The sequence below is a fragment of the Prionailurus bengalensis genome, chromosome D1 (genome assembly GCF_016509475.1).
Source record: "Prionailurus bengalensis isolate Pbe53 chromosome D1, Fcat_Pben_1.1_paternal_pri, whole genome shotgun sequence".
NCBI lineage: Eukaryota > Metazoa > Chordata > Mammalia > Carnivora > Felidae > Prionailurus > Prionailurus bengalensis.
This window is the reverse complement of record NC_057346.1, coordinates 20,212,510-20,234,870: the sequence shown is the minus strand read 5'-3', so window position 1 is coordinate 20,234,870 and position 22,361 is coordinate 20,212,510. Positions and strand designations below refer to the sequence as shown.

The 22,361-nt window shown below is 45.8% G+C and overlaps 1 protein-coding gene across 1 annotated transcript in view; it reads left to right on the top strand.

Annotated features, from left to right (window-relative positions):
* Positions 1–22,361, top strand: part of LOC122483092 (CXADR like membrane protein) — a 99,040-nt gene that overhangs the window by 54,143 nt on the left and 22,536 nt on the right. The window contains 1 exon segment of the mRNA XM_043579662.1: positions 20,432–20,589. Within this exon segment, the coding sequence (XP_043435597.1) occupies positions 20,432–20,589 (158 nt within the window).

Sequence of the window (22,361 nt, the reverse complement as noted above, 5' to 3'; positions counted from 1 at the left end):
CTCACTCCTTCCTCTCTGCAACCTTGAGTGATGAATCCACTGCTGCTCGAACGTCCAGGACTCATTCCTGCCTCTCTGGCTTGGCCAAATCCCTTCACCCTGTCACCCACCCCACCCAGTGATCTTTCACACTGAAAGTTTCATATCCTTCACTGATTTCATCATCCACAGGCTGCCACCTCCTCTGAGTTCCTGTGGCTTTCCAGGTTGTACCAATTTTGTGCTGTCTTCTGGTGTTCTTTGATTCTTTCATCTAACTTAGCACTTTACTGGACGCTCCGTGAGGACGGGACCGGGACTCCCGTGTTAACCCTACTCCCGTTGTCTTCCACAGCATTCCCGTGCAAGGCTGGGAAGGGGTACCTGGGCACGTGGTTGGTTCACTGGTCGCTACAGGAGCTGGTAGTCACCGAAGTCTGCCTGCCCGTCCCCCGCAGCTGCTCACGGGGTTTGCCACCAACTCATTAACGAGAATCTTCAGATCTCTGCTAGAGTCCTGTTAGAGTTCGTGGCCCCAGAAAGGTCACAGCTGGAGGCCAACGTATCATGCCCAGAAAAGCTGATTCCAGGACTAAAAACCACAGTGGCTTTTAAAGACCACAGAGAAAACGAAAGAGTTCAACAAACATGTGTCCTGAGAAGGCCTCAGTCTCTGGTAGGGTTTCCAAGTTGCAGACACAGCAGAAGAGAGGAGGGTACAGGCAGGAACTCTGTCTGGCAGAACAGGGTTTCATTTATGCTGAGCATGGTGACTTCGTCCCCAGGATTTCTGCACTTCCTTCATGTGGTCTGAGAACCTTCACGCGTTTTGCCCCAGTCTGACCAAAATAGCTTAAATGCAACATGCCTGGTGAACAGAAGGGAAGGGAGGAAGAAGGGAAGGAAGGAAGGAAGGGGGGAGGGAAGGAAGGGAGGGAGGAGGGAAGGAAGGAAGGAAGGAAGGAAAAGGAAAGGGTAGGGAAAGAAAGGGAAGGAAAGGAAAGGAAGGGAAGGGAAGGGAAGGGAAGGGAAGGGAAGGGAAGGAAGACATTCACAAAATTCCCGCACACCTTTTCTCTGTGCATTTCCTAAATCAAGATTAGCAAAAGGACTCACGGTTTTCTCATTCCAGACGAGACTTGCTTTCACATTTTTCTGTGCCCTTCTCTCAGGCAAGATCTTATGGAGAAGAGACAGAATGCGCTGGGAAGCAGCAGCTTCCTTTCCCTCTTCTATCATGCCGAGCAAAGGCTGTTCCAGCAGAAATGCTTTCTGGCAGGAGCGTGACCACCCTGTCCCGATGCGCACATCCCAAGTGCAAGAGTAAGCACTTCTGTTCCCAAAGAATGACCCCAAAGGGCACAGGGTTCCATGGCAGGATCCCAGAGGAGGGACATAGCCCTGCCAAGATGACTGCCTGTTGGACAGAGGAAGAGGGAGGGTCAAAGGCCACAGACACTATCAAGCCTTGAGTTATTCTCAAAAATGGTGAAAAGAAAGTGTCTACAGTATTGACGACAATAGGGGCACCTGGGTGGCTCGGTCGGTTAAGCGTCCAACTTTAACTCAGATCATGATCTCAGGGCTCATGAGTCCGAGCCCCCCATCAGGCTCTGTGCTGACAGCTCAGAGCCTGGAGCCTGCTTTCGACCCTGTGTGGCCCTCTCTCTCTCTGCCCCTCCCCCACTCACGCTCTGTCTCTCCCTCTCTCTCTCTTCCAAAAACTATAATTAAAAAAGAAAAAGTTGGGGCGCCTGGGTGGCGCAGGCGGTTAAGCGTCTGACTTCAGCCAGGTCACGATCTCGCGGTCCGGGAGTTCGAGCCCCGCATCAGGCTCTGGGCTGATGGCTCAGAGCCTGGAGCCTGGTTCCGATTCTGTGTCTCCCTCTCTCTCTGCCCCTTCCCCGTTCATGCTCTGTCTCTCTCTGTCCCCAAAATAAACAAACGTTGAAAAAAAAAATTAAAAAAAAAAAAAAAAAAAGAAAAAGTTAAAAAAAAATCAGGGCAGTATCCAAGACGATACCTGCCCCCACCCAAATCACTTACTGATGTTTGAGGTCATGTGGTCGATGGAGCACCGTTGTGTTTCTCTGCTCCCCGAATCCCATTGAGATGAAAGTGAAGGAGTAAAATGGATATAAATCCACAAGGACAAGAGAATGAGGGAGGAAACAAAGGAGAAAGAAAGGCTGACAAATGTTTGGGTGAAGCGAAGCAGATGCAGGAGAGACAATCGACTTGCCAAACTCTCTGGGATCTTGAAATTTTAAAATATGCAACGAGGGCCTTTTTGTAAGGAGTGGAAACCCCTTTAATGACCATTCCTAAGTGTTAGCTTTGGGCCGAGTTCTGAATGCCAAGCACGTTATATTTGCTGCATCTGTTTCTTTTTTTTTAAGGCTGCTTTTTTTTTTTTTTTAATTTGATTTTTAAGTAATCTCTACACCCGACAGGGGGCTTGCCATATTTGTTTCCTTGTTTATTTTCACTTTCTCGCCGTGCACGTGCAATTCGACCGCCTCCTTGCGGAACGTGGGGGCACCTGTGACTCGAACAAGCCCCGGTTCTCAACGTCAAAACGGACGCGGTGAACCGTGTCTGTGCGTGTGTATGCACGCCCACTGTGTGCGGGTGAGCTGCACAAAAACAGGGCTGTCTTGCGGCTGTGTGCAAACACTGGCTTTTTCTTTTCAAGGTGGACCCTCAAGAGTGATCTTTTTCTTGTGTCCCATCTCAAAAAATGAATATTTTTTCCCCCGAATGCGGTATCGACCGGGTTAAAGACAGAGTATTCTAAATCTAGTAAAGCTGAGCCCCCATTGCTTATGGATGGGGAGCCAGTTGGCGAAAAGTCTCAGGAACTGGGGGCGCCACAGATACAGCAAAACGCGGAGCAGAGACGTGGTCTTAAAGCTGGGGAGTCAGATGAAAATCTGTTTAAAAAAGATCTCAGGGGGCGCCTGGGTGGCGCAGTCGGTTAAGCGTCCGACTTCAGCCAGGTCACGATCTCGCGGTCCGTGAGTTCAAGCCCCGCGTCAGGCTCTGGGCTGATGGCTCGGAGCCTGGAGCCTGTTTCCGATTCTGTGTCTCCCTCTCTCTCTGCCCCTCCCCCGTTCATGCTCTGTCTCTCTCTGTCCCAAAAATAAATAAACGTTGAAAAAAAAAATTAAAAAAAAAAAAAAAAGATCTCAGGTTCTCCTGCTGGACGGTCTATGGAACGGCCCAGCGCCTCCCCCATCCCACAGGAGAAGGGAGTTTGAGAGGCCTTCTCTCTGAGGCTGTTTGATTTGCATTTCAAATTGGACTCCCCAACCCCTTTACTCACCCGGCTCGGAGATCATGGGCCACTGCCCACCTCCCACTGACAGATGGGTGATTTAAGAATTCTCCTCCGGAGAAAGAGAACAGCTTCCGAGAAGAGGCCTACAGACGCTGACATTTGGGAAGGCCACCGTGAAAAAAAAAGCTACAGAGAAACCCACCGTACAAAGCCATTTGCGAAAAGTAAGAGGAAAACAAATAGAAACAGAGATTTTGCAGGGAACCCTGTGATTAATATCCTCGGAGACGTAAGGGAAGATATTGTACGATGTTTTGCAAAAGGAACAGATTAATAATAATAATAATAATAGCAGTTTTTATTGAAAATTTACTGTGTACCAGGCTTGTATGAAAGCTAACTTTACCAGCATAGCATTCCTTTACTCCTCATTTAATGCCTGTGAGTTGGGTACCATTATTTCCCCTCCATTGTATACATGAGACAGCTGAGGCACAGAGAGGTAAGGGAAGTGTCAAAGGTCATACACCTAGAAAGGCGTGTATACTAAATATATTGAATCCCTGATTTTAACAACTACCGTATTTATAACGTCCCCTGAGAGAGCCTTTGAAAAAAATTCTTGGGAAAACTCAATCAAAAACCATGAGAAAAACATGAAAAATAGAGGATCAATCCAGGATCAATATAACACATATATATATACTAACGGGAAGAAAATAAAATGAAAGGAATTATTCTTTATTTGTTTATTTATTTATTTATTTATCTATCTTTGAAAGAGAGAGCACGGGCACATGCGGGGGGAGGAGGAGGGGGCAGAGAGAGCGGGAGAGAGACAGAATCCCAAGCAGTCTCCGTAGGTTGTCAGCATAGAGCCCAATGCAGGGCTCGGGCCCACGAACCATGAGATCATGACCTGAGTTGAAATCAAGAGTCGGATGCCCAGCTGACTGAGCTACCCAGCACTCTGGAAGGAATTATTTTTAAATAGTATAATAACATTTCCTGACATTTAAATAAAATAGGCTCTCAGACTGAAATGAACAGAACAAGAGACTTGCCAACAAAAACCCATCTGGGCACCCATCTTCATTCTGGGAATGAAGATAAGACCCTAAAAACTTTCAGAAAAAAGAGGTCACTTACAAAAGATGGGAATTAAATTTGGCATCAGATTTCTCAACAGTAACCCTGGAAAGCTGGAAGTCCATGGAGCCATGCCTTCTGAAATTTGAGTGAGAATCCTATCCAGCCTAACATTCTATACCCAGCCGAACCGTGAATCAAGCGTGAGACACAGAATGCACAGGAACTAACAAGTGTTCCCTGTAGAAGGGAAACTGAGACCCGGGTGCGGGCAAGAGGCTGACTCTTCACCATATGCCATTTTGTTCCGTTTGTTTACCATACGCTTATGTTATCCCAAGAAGTTTTTTAAAAGCTTTTTTACGTGGTCCTAATAATGACCTGGATTTGGAAGGCACCCATCTTAAGTTATAAAGCACTTGGGTGATGTCTCGTTTTTCACCAGTCCTCTCCCGTAAGCGTGAAATACACCTGGTCAGGGGGCAGGGGGAAAGGGAGGTCAACCGGAACCTGTTTGCACTGCTGATGGCGAAGATCATCTGGAAGACAATTCTTGGGCGTTGCAAAGCCAAGACTCATCATTAGGCCATTTGAATAAATACATGAGGGAATGAATGAATAAATGAGCAAGAAGCAGCCATGTGAGTCATCTGGGTGTGGGTGAGTAACAGGAAGAGAGCAAAGTTAGGGGAAATTACTTGGCATTACGAATCCTCCCTTGCAGAGAACTGACATGTTCTTCGGGGATATATCCTGAGTGCAGGGAGCCAGATCGCAATTCTGGATCTGTTCTTGCCACCTTAATGTGAGAAGCTGCCGTCTGTTGTAGCTGATTTATCTGCAGACCGTCATTAAGTAGCATACAGATCAACGTCCAGATTTTTAATTGCCATTATCTGTCTCTGGGAGAAGAGAAACTCTAGTTTCCTGTGAAGCGTGAGCTATACCTGATTACAATTCTGCTCATACACTTGATGTAAGAAGAATATTAAAGCTCACTGCAGTCCTTAAGAGCTTATCTAATACACTAATTATTTTTAAGCCCTTTAGAAAGAGTTGGTGTTAAGTGAATAGTATGATGAATATGGTCAACTTTTTACGAATATGTTAGTAAGAATGTATTCCAAGCACTTTACCTGAATGATCACAGCTCGGTAGCATCAGCCTCTCGGAGAAAGATTAAAATAGTCTTTAATGTTGGATACAAACACCATATGGGGAATTACTGTCTTTTGCATTCTACCTGCCATAATCTCTGAAGACAGTTCTGCCCCCCCCCTGCCCCCAAACACACACCAAGATCAGGATGGCACAGCTTTTATAAAAATTTTCCCATGATGGGGCACCTACGTGGCCCAGTCAGTTAAGCATCTGACTTTGGCTCAGGTCATAATCTCATGGTTCATGAGTTCGAGTCCCACGTGGGATGAGCACGAGCCCTGCTTGGGGTGAGCTCCACTTCTCTCTCTCACTCTCTCTCTGTCTCTCTCTCTCCCTGCCCCTCGTGGAATTCTCTCTCTCTCTCCCTCTCTCTGCCCCTTGCTCACTCACTCTATCTAAAAAAAAAAAAAAAAAAATTCCCATGACATAATTCTAGGAAAATGTATTATCAGAGTGATATGAAGATTATAGTTTACCTTCTTTGTAGAGCATAGGAAGTCTGACATCAGAATCTTTAGGCTGGAATTTTGGCTCTAGATATTATTAGCTCTGGAGTCTTAGCAAATTAGTAGCCTTTCTGAGTCTCCAGTTTTGTTCTGTAAAATGAAGCAAAACCCTGCCTCATAGGGTTAAATGATTAAGTGAATGATTAAGTATACACACACACATACACACACACACACACCATATGTATACATACGTAAATATTCCTTAGCATACAGTAACTGGTATATAGTAAGCGCTCAATAAATGCTAGTTATTATTAATATTATAAAACGTTTTTGTAATTTTCATAGTACTTTCAGATAAACTAACACTAAACTATAATCCCCACTTATTCTGCATAGCAAAACTGAAAATACATGTGGGGAAGAACTGTGAAATCTGAACAGTGCTATGCAAATATAAAAGTGGTAATATCAGACTTACTATTGCATTTCCATAAAACAGAATGAAAAATTCATGTCATCACCTACTCTTAAGGGAAGTTGTGATTACCAAAACATTAATGAATGGTTAAAGCACTTTTAAGTCTATAAGACAATGATTATCATTGTGAGTGGAGAGGTAGAGGAAGTTATTGTATAATTTTTAAAGCTTTTATTAAGTTGGGTAGTAGGCAGCCTCTAAGATTGTCCCTAATGATTCCTGCCTCCTGCTGGTCCCCTCTCCTTGAATGTGGGCTGGAATGATTTGATTGCTTATAACAAATGGAATATGACAACAGATGTCTCCTCTGAGTTTCCATCTTAGGCACTGTTTTGTGCTCCCTCTTGGATCCCTCACGCCGAGGGAAGCCAGCTGCCATGTGGTGATGTAGCCCTGTGGAGAGGCCCACGTGGTGGCTGAGACCTGCCACCAACCACATTGTAAGCTGACAGGTGGATTCTCTGTGCCTCAGGTGAGCCTTCAGATCAGACCACGGCCCCATCCAGCAGTTTGATTCCACCTCATGAGAGTCCAGAGCTGCCTGGCTGAGCTATGCCCGGATTCCTGCCTCCCAGACACTCCGAGATAAGATATGTTGGTTATTTTGAACTGCAGAGTTTAGAAGAGTTTGTTATGCAGCAATAGATGATTAGTGAAAAGTGTAATACATAAAATGCACAACCCGTAAGTGTACAGCTTGACAAATTTCACAAAATGAACATGCCCCAATAGGCACCCAAATCAAGAAATAGAACAGGGGCACCTGGGAGGCTCAGTTGGTTAAGGGTCCAACTCTTGATTTTGGCTCATGATCTCACTGTTTGTGAGTTTGAGCCCCAGATAGGGCTCCACACTAATGGCCCAGAGCCTGTTTGGGATTCTCTCTCTGTGCCCCTCCCCCAGTTATGCACGCATGCTCTCTCTCTCTCTCTCTCTCTCTCTGTCTCTCAAAATACATAAATAAACTAAAAAAAAAGAAAAGAAAAGAAATAGAACATAGTCAGCACCTTAGAAGCCTCCCTACGTTCCCTTCTACTCATCATCTCTTCCTCTGAGTAACCACTCTTTGGAATCCCGACAGTATAGACTAATTCTTTCTGTGTTTGTACGTTACGTAAATAGAATGATGTGGTACGTACTGCTTTGTGTCTGTCTTCTTTTGATCAGCATTATATTAATATCTAGGTTCTTAAAAGTGTCCTCTAAACTGCCATTGTGTAATCACAGTATTTAATCTATTCCAAATAACAGTAAAGAAGAGTGTGAATTTTTATATATGCAAAAAATGGGAGGGTAAGTAGAGAGATATTGAGAAGCAATTCTGTATGTGGCCAAGAGTAGAAAAAAAGAAGAAAAACTTTGAGGGAACTCCTAAGAATGCTAGCGTGACATTTGATCAATAAAATTTTTGTTACATATATATCCTGGGAGGCAGTATAATATACCATTAAGGGTATGGTGTTAAAGTTAAAATGGCTGGGTTTGAACTGTGGCACCAGTCCTTACTAACTTTGTGATCTTGGACAAATTCATCTCTCTGCATTTCAGTGTCTTTGTCTGTAGAGTGTGGGTAATAATAGTTAGTGCTTACCTTACAGGATTGTTGAGAAGATTAAAAATGGAAACGAATAGGGGTGCCTGGGTGGCTCAGTCAGTTAAGCGTCTGACTTCGGCTCAGGTCACGATCTCACAGTCCGTGGGTTCAAGCCCCGTGTCGCACTCTGTGCTGACAGCTCAGAGCCTGGAGCCTGCTTGGGATTCTGTGTCTCCCTTTCTCTCTGTCCCTCCCCTGCTCATGCTCTGTCTCTGTCTCTCTCTCTCTCAAAAATGAATAAACATTACAAATTTTTTTAAATGGAAATGAATAGAAATCAAGTAGCACAATGCCTTGCCCATAATAAGCATTCAAAAATTGCTAGCTATTGTTAAGAAATGCTTCCATAGAGGGGTTTTAAAATATACTGGATGGCGAATGTGTATTACCTATCATTTTATCTCATGTAGGAAATGATTTGCCTGTGAGTAGAAAATACAGCTTGCTTGATTCTTTTTGTTTGTTTTGTGAACCTTGAAAAGAAAATAACCAGTGAGTTTATCAGCAAGATGAGTTAATCAAGGAATAGCAGAGGAATTGCAGTTTGGGACATGCAAAGCATGGGGAACCATAGGCAAGTCCAGACAACAAAGGAGAGGAAAGAAGGAAGTTGGGAGGGGCTGTTTTAAATGAAAGTCTATTGGACCAGAGCAAGAATTTGGGGTTATGGTGACTTCTCATTGGCTGAGTTGCAGTGGTTCTCATTAGCTGAGTTGTTGCCGGGCAAAAAGAAAACCTTCCTTCTTCCTGCTGGGGTATGTAAAGTAAGTTTTGAGGAGTGGTACCTGCATAAGCACATCCCTTCAGAACTTCCCAACTCCATTTTGGTGGACATTTTTTCTTTATTCATTTTCAAAGTTTCATGACTCTCCTCTCTATCCCTAGAGAAGGTGACTGAGGGAGAAAGAGATCTTCTCTCTGAAGATCATCTTCTCTTTGTTACTAGTTTTTATAGGAAGGTAGATGGGATAGATAATGGCTGAATTGCTGCTTTAATTTATCAGTGGATTTTTATCAGCGTAATCTCAATTTTCTATTGCCATGAGTCCCTAACAACGGACTATCGCATTCTCAAGTGTAAGACTGTGTTTTTAATTTCCTCCCTCTGTTCAAATCTCTGCTGAAGGTAATAAAAGATTTAGATTTAGAAAGAGACTTAGCATTTGAAATGAGACAGAGGCTATAAATAGACATGTCGATGAAATAGGTTAGTGAGGGATCTAGCTCTCAGAGTCTCAGAATCAAAAGGCTCACATTCTTGTCTGATCTGTGTACGGACACAGACATGCTTGTAGGGTTCTCTGCACAGGTTTTCCCATGTATAAAAACGAATACGTGTATGGAAAATGTACTAGCATGTTTCCAAGAACAGAATTCCGAAGGATAACAAGTGTATTTCTGAGCAGCAGGGTGATTGATCCCTGTGGACCAGGTCAGTATCCTTTCTCTGACAATTGTTACTAGAGGTATCAGGATAAAACTCTTGCACAGTCAACAAAGTCAACCCCCAGTCTGTAGGACTGTGGCACAGCTCACATGCCGTTTATGTGATATTACTGCCCATTCCGTGGGAACTTGTCAACACCAAGGGTCCACGGTGATGTTCCAATCTGTCAAGTTCTGAGGTCGGCTTTGCAACTGGTTTCCTAAGCAGCCAGGCTGCCGTTTTCAGTCTTTGGAGTGCCATCCCCTCAGTTATCACTGCTAAAATTCCAATCTGTTCTTCAGCGTCCAGTGCTCCCTTCGGCAGCACATTCACTAATAATCCTTCAAGGCCCAGGTGAAATACTTCCCCTTCTATGAAGCCATCCCTGGTCACCTTGGTGATCTTCCTCTTCTTAATTCCCTTACCACTTCCTGACCGTCACGTTGATATCGATCACACGCCGTCCTGAACTGGGTTTGTTGAATACCTGTTTTGTTTCTTTATTATTGTGATCTCTTTATAGACAAAAGACAATGACATTGATCTTTGTTTCCAGCAGCATCTAGTAGGGTAGCAGGAATGCCACTCAAATTCGTCCAACAAAGGTGAACTTCTAGTTACTCCCCTCGGGTTACCCACCATTTTGTCAGTGTTTCTTTTGGGGGCACCCGGAATCTGAAGCATTGAGGATAAGGTGTTTGTTTAAGGACATTCCATAGAAGTCAGTATCCCTGATTATCCTACGACATAGAAGTCAATATCCCTAAGCATCTCCTGATTGTACAATACTAAAAAATTTGATCCTAACAGATATCAGTATCTTGGAACAGTTTTGCTATGATTTCAGATTCTCAATGATAATAAGAGAACATGAACTATTTGATACGTTTCAGCAGACTGGTTTTAAATATGAAATTGTCCGGAAGGCAAGACAATGACCTTCTGCAGCCCTTCCCAAACTTGAGATTGTGGATTACGTATAACCAGGACATTCCAGGATTTTGTAATTCAGTACGATGCCGGCCTAGAACAAAGACTATACTTCAAGACTGAAAAGACCTTGAGATTTCTTTTGCTGATTCCTCAGTCCTTCTGAGCCATCTGTGATGGATTTTTGTTCCTTCCCTTTGTCTTTTCTTATTGACTCTCTGCTAAAACAATATTTCACAGCGCCTGAGTAATCGATTTGCTTCATAATAAATTCTACAAGTAAAATAAGGTTTTTGATCTCAAGGTAAACATCCATTTCAGTTGGAAAAAGTTAAAATCGTGAACTTAAGCTACTAAAATAGTATACGCTTCTCTTTCCTTGATAAGGTTCCTCTCAAACGTCTGACCATATTTTCTGATTCGTGTTGCCCTTGAAAACTAAATGTGCATCGTTTGAAATTTAGTATATAATCACAAGTGGCAACAAAGTGCTTATCAAGCTTAAATTCAAGGTCATCTATAAGACTTTGTCAATTATCATCCTTCTTACTAATATAAGAACTGCATTAAAGAGGAGGCATGGCTAAGCCTCTCTAAGTAAATTCTGCCCCCTTGTGGATTTAAACGTCCACAGATAGGAAAGAAATGTAACTGCTCGGGTCAGTTCCCTTGAATTCTTTCAAAAAGCACCTCAACAATCTTTAAAAGCAATGATAACAATGAAACCAAACTAGATCATTTGTGTAAATTGCATGAGAGATGATTGATGGTGGGGCGCCTGGATGGCGCAATCGGTTAAGCGTCCGACTTCAGCCAGGTCACGATCTCGCGGTCCGTGGGTTTGAGCCCCGCATCGGGCTCTGGGCTGATGACTCGGAGCCTGGAGCCTGTTTCCGATTCTGTGTCTCCCTCTCTCTCTGCCCCTCTCCCGTTCATGCTCTGTCTCTCTCTGTCCCAAAAATAAATAAAAAACGTTGAAAAAAAATTAAAAAAAAAAAAGAGATGATTGATGGTGACAAAACACACTATACTGACAATAGAAATACATTTTATCTTATACTTTGCATCCCATTCAGCTAGGACAATGCCTTGGATATTAATATATCAATTAATACTTCATACAATGTTATAGTTAGAAAGGACTTTGATGTTGATTCAACATCCATGTATAAGGATCCCTCTTATAGCCCCTGATGCATCCCCAACTCGAATGATGCCGGTAATGGAAAATCCACGAAATAAGGGGGGGTGCCTGGGGGGCTCAGTTGGTGAATCGTCTGACTCTTGGTTTTGGCTCAGGTCACAATCTCACGGTTCTGTGCTGACAGTGCAGAGCCTGCTTGGAATTCTCTCTCTCTCTGTCTCTCTCTCTCTCTCTGCCCCTCCCCCACTTGCTCTCTCTGTCTCTCAAAAATAAATAAACACACATAAGTAAACAAGCAAACAAACAAACAAATGATACAGCTCATTCTCCTGTCAGACAGGACGGTTAGAAAGTCTGTCAACATAGGAAGCTGAAATGGAATAAGTCTTTTGTAAGAAAACCATATCATTTGAGAACTGGAAAGAGGTGTTGGAGATCTCCCAGTCTATCATTTTATGGTCCGAGCTATTATGCCATCTGGACCCAATCCTACCTTCTAGAAGAACACCCAACAAGTAACAATACTTGTTTTGCAGCCTTTTAAATGTTGGAAGGTAGGTACTGTGTGGCCCCTTAGCCTCCCATCTTCCTAAGTTTTCCCCTATAATTGTGTCAACCCTTACTCATCGGATATGTTTTTCAGACCCCCTCCTCTGGCTAGCATCGAATACGATGGAAGTGTGCCACCCCATATTTGGGACCTCAGACCTCTGTTAATGCAGCCCAGACTCTTGTCAGTTTTCTCCGCAGCCATATCACACTGGTGGTCACTCTAAATCTTGTAGCCGCCCGGGTCCCCTGGCCTTCCTGTTCTGGGCTTGTGTCTAGCTGTAACTTCTAACATTTGTCTCTATTAAATGTCATCTCACTTTTGGCTCAGGATCCCAGCTAACAAGATAATTATATGTATTTTTTTTAATTTATTATTTGAGAGAGAGAGAGCAGAGCAGGGGAGCGGGTGCCGAGCATGTGCGCACGAGAGAGAGAGAGAGAGAGAGAGAGAGAGAGAGTCTCAAGCAGGCTCACGGCCATGAGATCATGACCTGAGCCAAAACCAAGAGCCAGACGCTTAACCGACTGAGCCACCCAGGTGCCCCAAGATAATTATATATTATTTTATTTTATTTTATTTTATTTTATTTTATTTTATTTTATGTTATGTTATTTTAGAGAGAGAGAAAGCACATGAGCAGGGGAGAGGGGCAGAGGGAGAGAGAGAAAATCTTAAGTAGGCTTTACACTCAGTGTGGAGCCCAGTGTGGGGCTGGATCCCACAACCCTGGGATCATAACCCGAGCTGAAATCAAGAGTCGGATGCTCAACCGACTGAGCCACCCAGGCGCCCCAAGGGAGGTGATCACTTTTAATCCATCTGTGTTTAGTCTGAAGATGTCTTCAATTGCCTTCTGTAGTGTGAGGCTCTCCGTTCCCCTCTTCCTCTGACCTTCCCCCACTAGCTCAGGCGCTTAGGCTCCTTCTTCACTCACCCCTCCCCCACTCCATCTTCCTGTTCCCTCTTCCTTCCTCTTCCTTCTCCCTTTCTCTCTTTTCATCCCCCAGACCAACCCACAGACGGGAGAGGGGGAGGAAGTTCAATATCTGGCCCCCTGACCCGAGCCCACCTCTCAGGCTGCCACCTGGGTCCTTGCACACACACACCACGAATTTTAGGGACTTCGAGAACAAACAGTCGCCTCGGGAGGGACACAAGTAAGAAGTCACCCGCCCTTTCAGATGCCTGAAATTCCACTGATGACCCACCAGCCTCGCTGAGTTGGCTGTAGGCTTTCTCTAAATATCGAATATATGTTTGTGTTTGAGAAGACATGAGAGCATATCAGTTGCTTAATAGGTCACAGTGAATGTGGTTTTCCTTTTCCGAAGACCTCATGAAGGGAACTGGCCCGAGAGATTCTGGGGTGGAACTGGGAGGGAGTAGGTTGGGAAGGCAAAATATATAGAAGAGAGACTTCTCCAGTTGTCAGTGAGGGAGCTTGAAGGAGGGGACAGGAGAAGACCGTGCTGCCTTCTGTTCAAGTTGCCCCTACACCACCTCCGGGCTGCGCAGGAGAAGCATGTCTGTCTTTCCAGAACTATCTCAATCCCACTTATCACCAGAGCCTCCTTCACCCACTCTTGTCAGAAACGATCTTCCAGGGGCGCCTGGTTGGCGCGATCAGTAGAGCATGTGACTTCATCGCGGGGTTGTAAGTTTGAGCCCCATGTTGGGTGTAGAGGAGATTAATTAAAAATAAAAAACCTTAAAAAAAATAAATGAGCTCCCATATAGTATTATTAACTTTCTTAGGTGTGATATTATGGCTGTGTAGAAGAATGCCCTTCGTTGGTTTTTTTTTTTTTCGTGTTTGTTTATTTTGAGAGTGAGTGTGTGCGCAAGCTGGGGAGGGGCAGAGCGAGAGCGAGAGCGAGAGCGAGAGAGAGAGAGAGAAGAATCCCAAGCAGGCTCCATGATGGCAGTGCAGCACCTGACTCGGGGCTTGAACTCCCAAACCATGAGATCACGACCTGAGCCGAAATCAAGAGCCGGACGCTTAACCAGCTGAGCCACCTAGGCGCCCCGAGAATGCCCTTAGTTTTCAGAGGTGCTTGCTGAAACATTTAGAGGTTAAATGTTCTGCTATCTGCGACTTACTTTCAACCAGTGCAGCAAAAAATATCCATATATATATAGAGAGAGAGACAAAGCAAATACGGCCAAATACTAACAGTTATCCAGCAAAATGACTTCCAAACTCCTCACCGTCCTGCTTTATCTCCTCAGAATGTTCTTCTGGTTTTTCTTGCCTTTTGAAGTACAGTTGTAGAATTATGAATAATAATAATTACCATGTGTGACTGGTTACTGTGTACCGTGTATCTGTGCTAGGCACTTTACATACATCATATATAATCCTACAACAGTCTTTCCGGGTTGATGTTTTTCTTCTCGTTTCGCAGGGAGGAAAAATGACCTAGAGTGGTCAGGAAATTAATTGGACTTATGGGTACTGTTTAAGTCCCTGTTGATCTGACTCCAAAGTTTATGCTCTTTCTATTACATCATGCGGTCTCTTGAATTGTACATAGTGTTCCAGAAACAGCCAGGAAGGCGCATGCCTGCAAACACACACACACACACACACACACACACACAGAATTGTATGTATGTCATTAGTCTAGAAATCAGGAGGCCTTTGGGTGAGTCACTTCTCTCTGAGCCTCAGTTTCTGGATCTATAACACAAGAGAAGTTGATTTATTTTTTTTAAGTTTTTTTTTTAACGTTTTATTTATTTTTGAGACAGAGAGAGACAGAGCATGAACGGGGGAGGGGCAGAGAGAGAGGGAGACACAGAATCAGAAGCAGGCTCCAGGCTCTGAGCCATTAGCCCAGAGCCCGACGCGGGGCTCGAACTCACGGACTGCGAGATCATGACCTGAGCCGAAGTCGGACGCTCAACCGACTGAGCCAGCCACCCAGGCGCCCCGAGAAGTTGATTTAAAAATATCCCAAGTCCTTCTTATTTTCCTGACGGACATTTGATGCTTTTGATTCTCATGAGGCTTTCTGGAACATGTGAAGGGAAACACAAGAAAATTCTCTTCCCATTCAGGTAAGCAAACAGGCCCAATGAGAAAAATACGATCCCTAGTGGAAGGAGGCCTTACCCACCCCAGAAGCCCATTGGTGGGGGCCCCACTGTACATGAAACGGGGTGAGGTCACAGCTCCTGTACCCGACATCAGGTAGTGACTCTAACTGCCGCTCTCTAACTTTGCTACTTGCAAACTGCATGTCTACACAGCCTGGTAAATAGCTCAAGTCTTAAAAAAAAAAAAAGCACCTATCTATCATTGACCTGTGCACCAATCACTGTGGCCTCTCCTAGGTGGAGGCGCCAGGGAGCATTGGGTGCCTGTGTCGACGACAGGTGCTGGAGGGTCCATCCTTGGCGGGGAGTGAGCGTGCAGACTTAACCATGAGGTCCTAGGGCACCTTGCACCCCATGGGCATCAGGGAGTCCTTGAGAAGCTGAAGAATTGCCCGTTAGGGAAATAAGAGAGAAGTAGATATTTTACATGCAGCATCCTGGTTGCTGTGAAAAGCTCTCCTGTTCCTTTGCCTCCTTGAATCCGCGACAGCAAGATGGGTACCAGCAGCTCTAGAGGAGCCCTTCGAGAAAGTTCGCCAAGTTCTTGCTCTTGCCGCGTCTGCCCAAGCTGACAGAATTGTCTGTATGTCATTGGTTTGATCCAGAAATATGGCCTCCGTATGTGATGGGACACAAGCATGTGAGGAATAGAGGCTTCGTGTGGTTGGACTGCGTGAACCTGCTTGAACGGATCGTCCAAGACATCTGTCTACCTGACAGCAGAAACGATGCTGGCTCTCTGAGCATAAAAGTGGTTAAAGGCTCAGATTCTGTCTGTTTTCGTGTGAATGGAACAGTCAACTGGTTATAGAAACCTCCTTTTTAAAATGTCCTATTATCTCCTCAGCGGATTCACCTTCGAAACAGATACCTTATGTCCCTCAGTTATATAAAAGTATTTATGCTGAAAAACCAAACGTTACCCCTGCCCCATCTCTTTAAAGGAGGTTCAAGAGAATCTTTAGGGGGCGCCTGGGTGGCTCAGTCGGTGAAGTATCCGACTTCAGCTCAGGTCGTGATCTCGTGGTTCGTGAGTTCGAGCCCCACGTCGGGCTCTGTGCTAACAGTTCAGAGCCTGGAGCCTGCTTTGGATTCTGTGTCTCCCTCTCTGTCTCTCTATTCCTCTCCCGCTTGTGCCCTCTCTCTCAAAAATAAATAAACATTAAAAACAAAGAGAAAACAAAAATCCTCCTTCTAGTAGAGGAAAGCAGGGGAAGGGAACGGACGTTTTGGCGGTGGGGGGAGACTCCCATGTGCCATCACACAGCTGGGTGCCTTACCTCCAGTGTCTTGGTTAATTCCCATTTTGCAGACGAGAACACTGAGGTTCAGAGAGGCTAATTCTCCCAAGCTCAGGCTCCCAAAGGTCCTGTGTTAAGTGCCTGAGTTGCACGCCGAAGCCTTCCCTCAGGGAGAGCCCAAGGCTTCCATGACTGCCTCTTGCACGGGCGCACAGAGAGGATTTGCACCCCTGCTACCTTCCAGCACCTCCCCGCCACCAACTACCACGAGTGTCCCAGACACCCAGTGGAGACTTCCGTTGACCCTTGAACAACACCGGTTTGAATCGTGTGGATCCACTTAGATGTGGATTTCTGACAGTACAGTGGTGTGCAAGTGTTTTCTCTGTGATTTTCTTAGTATTTTCTTTTTCCCCATCTGACTTTATCGCAAGAATATAGCGTATAATACGTATAACATGTAGACTATGTGTCAAATGATCGTGTTGCCGGTGAAGATTTCCGTCAACGGTAGGCGGCTAGCGGTTAAGTTTTGGGGGAGGCAAAAGTTATACGTGGGTTTTGGACTGCGAGGGGCACTGGTGTCCCTAACCCTGCTTTGTTCCAGATCAGCTGTATCTTCCTACTACCAGCTCTGCCGCTAACCCTGTGACTTAGCATTTCAGTTCTCTGGGTTGTGGTTTCCTCCTAAGTTAAGTTTTGATGACCTCTTAAGGTCTTTCTTTTTTTTTTTTTTTTTAAGACTTATAATTTTTTCTTAATGTTTATTTATTTTTTTAAAAATTTTTTAATGTTTATTTTTGAGACAGAGAGAGACAGAGCATGAATGGGGGAGGGGCAGAGAGAAAGGGAGACACAGAATCGGAAGCAGGCTCCAGGGTCTGAGCCATCAGCCCAGAGCCTGATGCGGGGCTCGAACCCACGGACCGTGAGATCGTGACCTGAGCTGAAGTCGGACGCTCAACCGACTGAGCCACCCAGGCGCCCCTTAATGTTTATTTTTGAGAGAGAGACACACACACACACAAAGTGTGAGCAGGGGAGGGACAGAGAGAGAGAGAGGGAGACACAGAATCCGAAACAGGCTCCAGGCTCTGAGCTGTCAGCACAGAGCCCGACGCGGGGCTCGAGCTCACGAACCGCGAGATCATGACCAGAGCTGAAGTCAGACGCTTAACCGACTGAGCCACCCAGGCGCCCCTCCTACGGTCTTCTCGATGAAGATGAATCCTTCGATGCCCTGGAGCCCACGGCTGGCTTTTCCCACTCACCCACCAGGCAGTGGACAGACACATGCTTGGCCGTCCCCTTACACACTGCCAAGCCTGAGAATTATAAATAGAGCCCAGGCACCTGTGTGTTCAGGCCATCCGCCACAGGGGAGGGGTGGGGGGAGCACAGAAGGAGCAATCTGAGAAATTTGCAGGGATCCCAGCAAACCCCTGAAGTCTGAGATTCCCTGCCTTGGTGGAGTCATTTGTATTCGCTGGCTGGCCCCCTCCCTGCCCTGCTGTATTTAATTCTGGACATGGTATAAATAGAACTTGGCACTCTGGTAAAATACACCACCCTCCGCTTTGTTCCTTTCCTTTGGGGACAGCAACCAAATCTGAGCCTTTGAGTCCCTCTAGTGGCTCCAATCGGCAACTTGCCTGGTTGTTTCTTGGCCTGTATTTAACGTATAGTGCCTACTGTATGCACCAGATCGGTGCTGGGTTCTCTCGCTTTGCCAGGGGTGTGGGATGCTGGTTTCATTTGATCACTGTTGTGTCCAGGGGAAAGTGAGCAGGGGTAGAAGGCGGAACTCCTTCTTGGGCTAATCTCCCTGCTGCTCTATAGGAAGTGTGCTTTCCCGGGACCGAGGGAGGATGGGTTTTGTATGGGCTATTTCTGCCTTTAAGTGATTTGTAGGACCTCAGGGCGACTCCTTTATCCCTGGGCCTCAGTTCGCTCAGGGTGAAAGGAATACACAGGTTAAATTCGAGTCAGTCCAACAACTATTTAGTGAGCACCTGCGATGTGAGAGACCCTGAGCCGAGTGCATTGAGAACGTAGCGGTGGATGGTACCTAACCTCAAGGAGCCTAGAGGCTAATGGGAGAACCAGGTGTCCGGGAAGCCGCATACGACACAGGGGGGACGCGGCACAGAATGGCCGTCAGGGCGTGAGCTTTGCAGCGGGACAGATCTGGGGTTGAGCCCCCGATCTGGCACCTTTAGCGGCGTGACCTTGAGCAAAGTGCTGAGCTCCTCTTCCTGTTTCATCCCTAGATGCGGATAACATCGCTTTCTTCATGGGGTTTAGCGCTCAGCGTTCAGCCAGGGCACACAAAGGGCGGCCACTCTCAACGCGGTTTAAGTTCTAAACAGAAAGAACAGAAACCTTACTGGGAGCGTCAGTAAGACTCCGGAAGGGGCTTATCCCGTTGGTTCTGAAGGCCCCTTCTTAGGCCCAACGGGTTTCTGTGGTCTCCTTTCTTTGCCTCCGAGCTTGGGAATCCACCTGCTGCTTCTCCAGGGTGGATGCCTCTGGGGGTCCCGCCCTGCAACGTCAAACCAGTCTGCCTCCCCGGAGAGGGAACTACAGTCTCTCCTGCCCCCTTCTTCCTTCTTTCAGGCTCTTTTCCTTCCCACAGAGTTACTGCTAATCTATCTTGGGAAATGAACACAGAATAAAAAAGGTAGCTTACGTGCTTCCGTTAGTCATGATCCTTGATGCTTAGTGCTTAAAACTCTCTGAACTGGCAGAGTGAGTTCTCCCCGGGAAAGGGGACTTTGTAGAAACCCTGACGCTGGGGGCTATTGCAACTCAGAGGTTGTATGATTCTGTTACATGGTGAATGAGGCACGGGGACGTTGTAAGTGACTAGAAAGAGAAAGAGACCATTTTCACGCTGAGCCTCTTGGTCACTGTGTAAGGAGACAAAGGAGGACCTTACAGCCCAACTTAACGCCAGACACATCACACCTAGAGTCCAGGGGAAGTTCTTTAATTCTGTGGATTTAATGGCCAACAATGTCTGAGATTAATAGGAAGGAGAGAAGGTGAGCTTTGGAGCCCGGAGTTGCTGACGGAATACCGTTCCTGGAACAAGATAAAAATTAGGGGCGCCTGGGTGGCTCGGTCGGTTAGGCGTCCAACCTCGGCTCAGGTCATAATCTCACAGCTCATGAGTTCAAGCCCCGCATCGGACTCTGGGCTGACAGCTCAGAGCCTGGAGCCTGCTTTGGACTCTGTGTCTCCCTCTCTCTCTGCCCCTTCCCCGCTCACGTTCTGTCTCTCTCTAAAAAATATTTGTAAAAAGATGAAAATTAGAGGTAAAGAAAGTCAAAAATGGAACCGAAATCCCGGTGGCCAAAGGGATACTGGATGGGTGGAGGGACGGGATCCAAATGTGGGAACTTGGAATTTCACTTTGGATAGGAAGGGTTGCCTCTATATTTTGAAGCCATGTGGTGTGAAACTATAAAGAATGGAAGATAGAAGTTGGGGTTAAGAGAATGAGTGTCCCTAAAGGAAGTAGTAACTGCCTATAAGAGCCCACTTATTCTCTGAGGCATCCTGCGCTCCCTGTAGGTCTGTGGGGGGATCACCTGTCTCTAAGATGGCTCAAGGAGTGAAAATGGTACCTAGAGCCTGTTCTGGGGAGGATGCCAACCCCTGCCTTTCTCCTTTGGTCTCTGTTCTTAAGGAAGCCTCTGCTAGTAAGGGAGAGAAGGTCCAGATCACACAGTTGTTGACCTGAGTCATTTCATCACTCATAAAAAACCAATAAGGTAGGTAAGAGTGTAATCTGGGGGGCCATGGAAGATACAATGAATTCAGTTAATGGAGGAACCACTGTGCGATTCCAGGACTTCCGGTGCTTCTGGTCTAGGATTCTTCGGACACCTTGATTTGCCCCTTGCCTGCAGGAACATCCAATAATTATTACTTGTAATAGTTGCTTCCTATACGTTGCTACCCAGTTTTCTGCATTACTCACTAGAGGCTCTTCTTTTTCAGTGTCCTACTATGTTGGAACCTTGGGGACTCACACTGAGATCAAGAGAGTGGCAGAGGAAAGGGTCACCTTGCCCTGTCACCATCAACTGGGGCTTCCGGAAAAAGACACGCTGGATATCGAATGGCTGCTCACCGACAACGAAGGGAACCAAAAAGTGGTGAGTGTACAACTGGCCAGACCCCTCGCCTCCCCCGGCTCCCCTCCCCACCCTCCTACAGTCGCCTTCCCTCAGTCCTCCAGTGTTCTGTTTCTTCCATCTGGCTTATCGTTGAAAGACTCCAGATACAAACATTATACATAAGAAAAGGTATTTGGGTCTTAAAGACAAGAGAGTCTGTACTCTTTGGGCAAGCAAACACTCCTAGGAATCCACCTGTCATTTGCCCGAGGAGGGCATCTGCAGTATTAGCGTCTTTCCTAAGAAGGGAGCAAAGATACAGTAGCTTGGCTCCCTAGCCAAGTGGCCAGAACCCCAGATCTATACTAGGAAGCCTGCTCCTCCCCATCCTCGGAAACCATTACCACCTGCCTACATGTAAGTTTTGCACAAAGCCATGACTCGCAAGCTCGGAGATTGTATATAATACGACAAACCACATACAATGCAGGACGGGACTGAAAATGTTAACGCTTCAATAATTGGCCAGCAGAAGAATTGATATGGGTTCTGGAGTTGGAAAAATGAAGGAACTGACCCCGGGTCTTCGGTGCTCAGGATGGGAGGTCCGTTGGTGTTTCTGTGCTTTTGGGGCAGTGTCAACAGAGCTTGTAGTGAGTGCTTTGCTCCCAACGATCCGCTGGGCTGGTCTCTACCGAGCGAGAACTAAGTTAGCTACTGTATTATCCTGTCTGACTTGGCTGCATTCAGCCTCTGTACCTTTCCTCCACCTGGCTTTTCTAGCGTAACTCTTCCTATTCCATTTACCCACTGACTTTTAAAAATTCTTTGGGTTGAGGGCCACCTGGGCTGGCTCTGTTGGTGAAGTGTGCAACTCTTGATCTCGGGGTTGTGACATGGAGCCCCGCACTGGGTGTAAAGATTGCTTAAAAAACAAAATCTAGAGTAAATAAATAAATAAAAATCTGTTGGTCAAAAGTTTTGTGATTTAAAAACATCACACAGAATACCAGGGAAGCTGACTTTTTAGACTTTTTGTCCTTTTCAGAACTTTACCTCTTGCCCTACTAAAAAGTGAAAGGTGTCCTTTCTTCTTCTCTGTCTATACCGCCGATTTCATACCATGGTTTGTGCTGGGGGAAGCTAAGGTTTTTATTATTTTTTATACATTTTTTTAATGTTTTTAATGTTTATTTTTGAGAGAGAGAGCGCGTGCACACACACACACACACACACACACACACAAACACGTGAGAGTGGGGGAGGGGCAGAGAGAGGGAGACACAGAATCCGAAGCAGGCTCCAGGCTCTGAGCTGTCCGCACTGAGCCCGACCCTGGGCTCAAACACAGGAGCCATGAGATCATGACCTGAGCATAAGCCGGACGCTTAACCTACTGAGCCACCCAGGCACTCTTAAAGAAATGATTATTATTATTTTTTTTTTTAGAGAGAGAGAGAGCGTGCAAGCAGGGGAGAAGGGCAGAGGGAGCACTCAGCACAGAGTCCCACATGGGGCTCGATTCCGTGACCCTGGGATCATAATCTGAGCTGAAATCAAGAGTTTGATGCTCAACTGACTGAGCCACCCAGGTGCCCCAAAGCTAAGATTTTCACTAAAAAAAAAAAAAAAAAAAAAAAAAATCCAAGGTAACTGTTGGATTTTAGCTCCTACATCACTTTGTCATTTTGTTCTCATAGTACATCGTCCTGAGACTCTCTGTTCTCTGGAGAGCAAGGTCACCTTAACCTGAGCATATTGATTCCCACGGGGTCTTAGTCAATCATAGACATGATAGTCTCAGTTCTGCA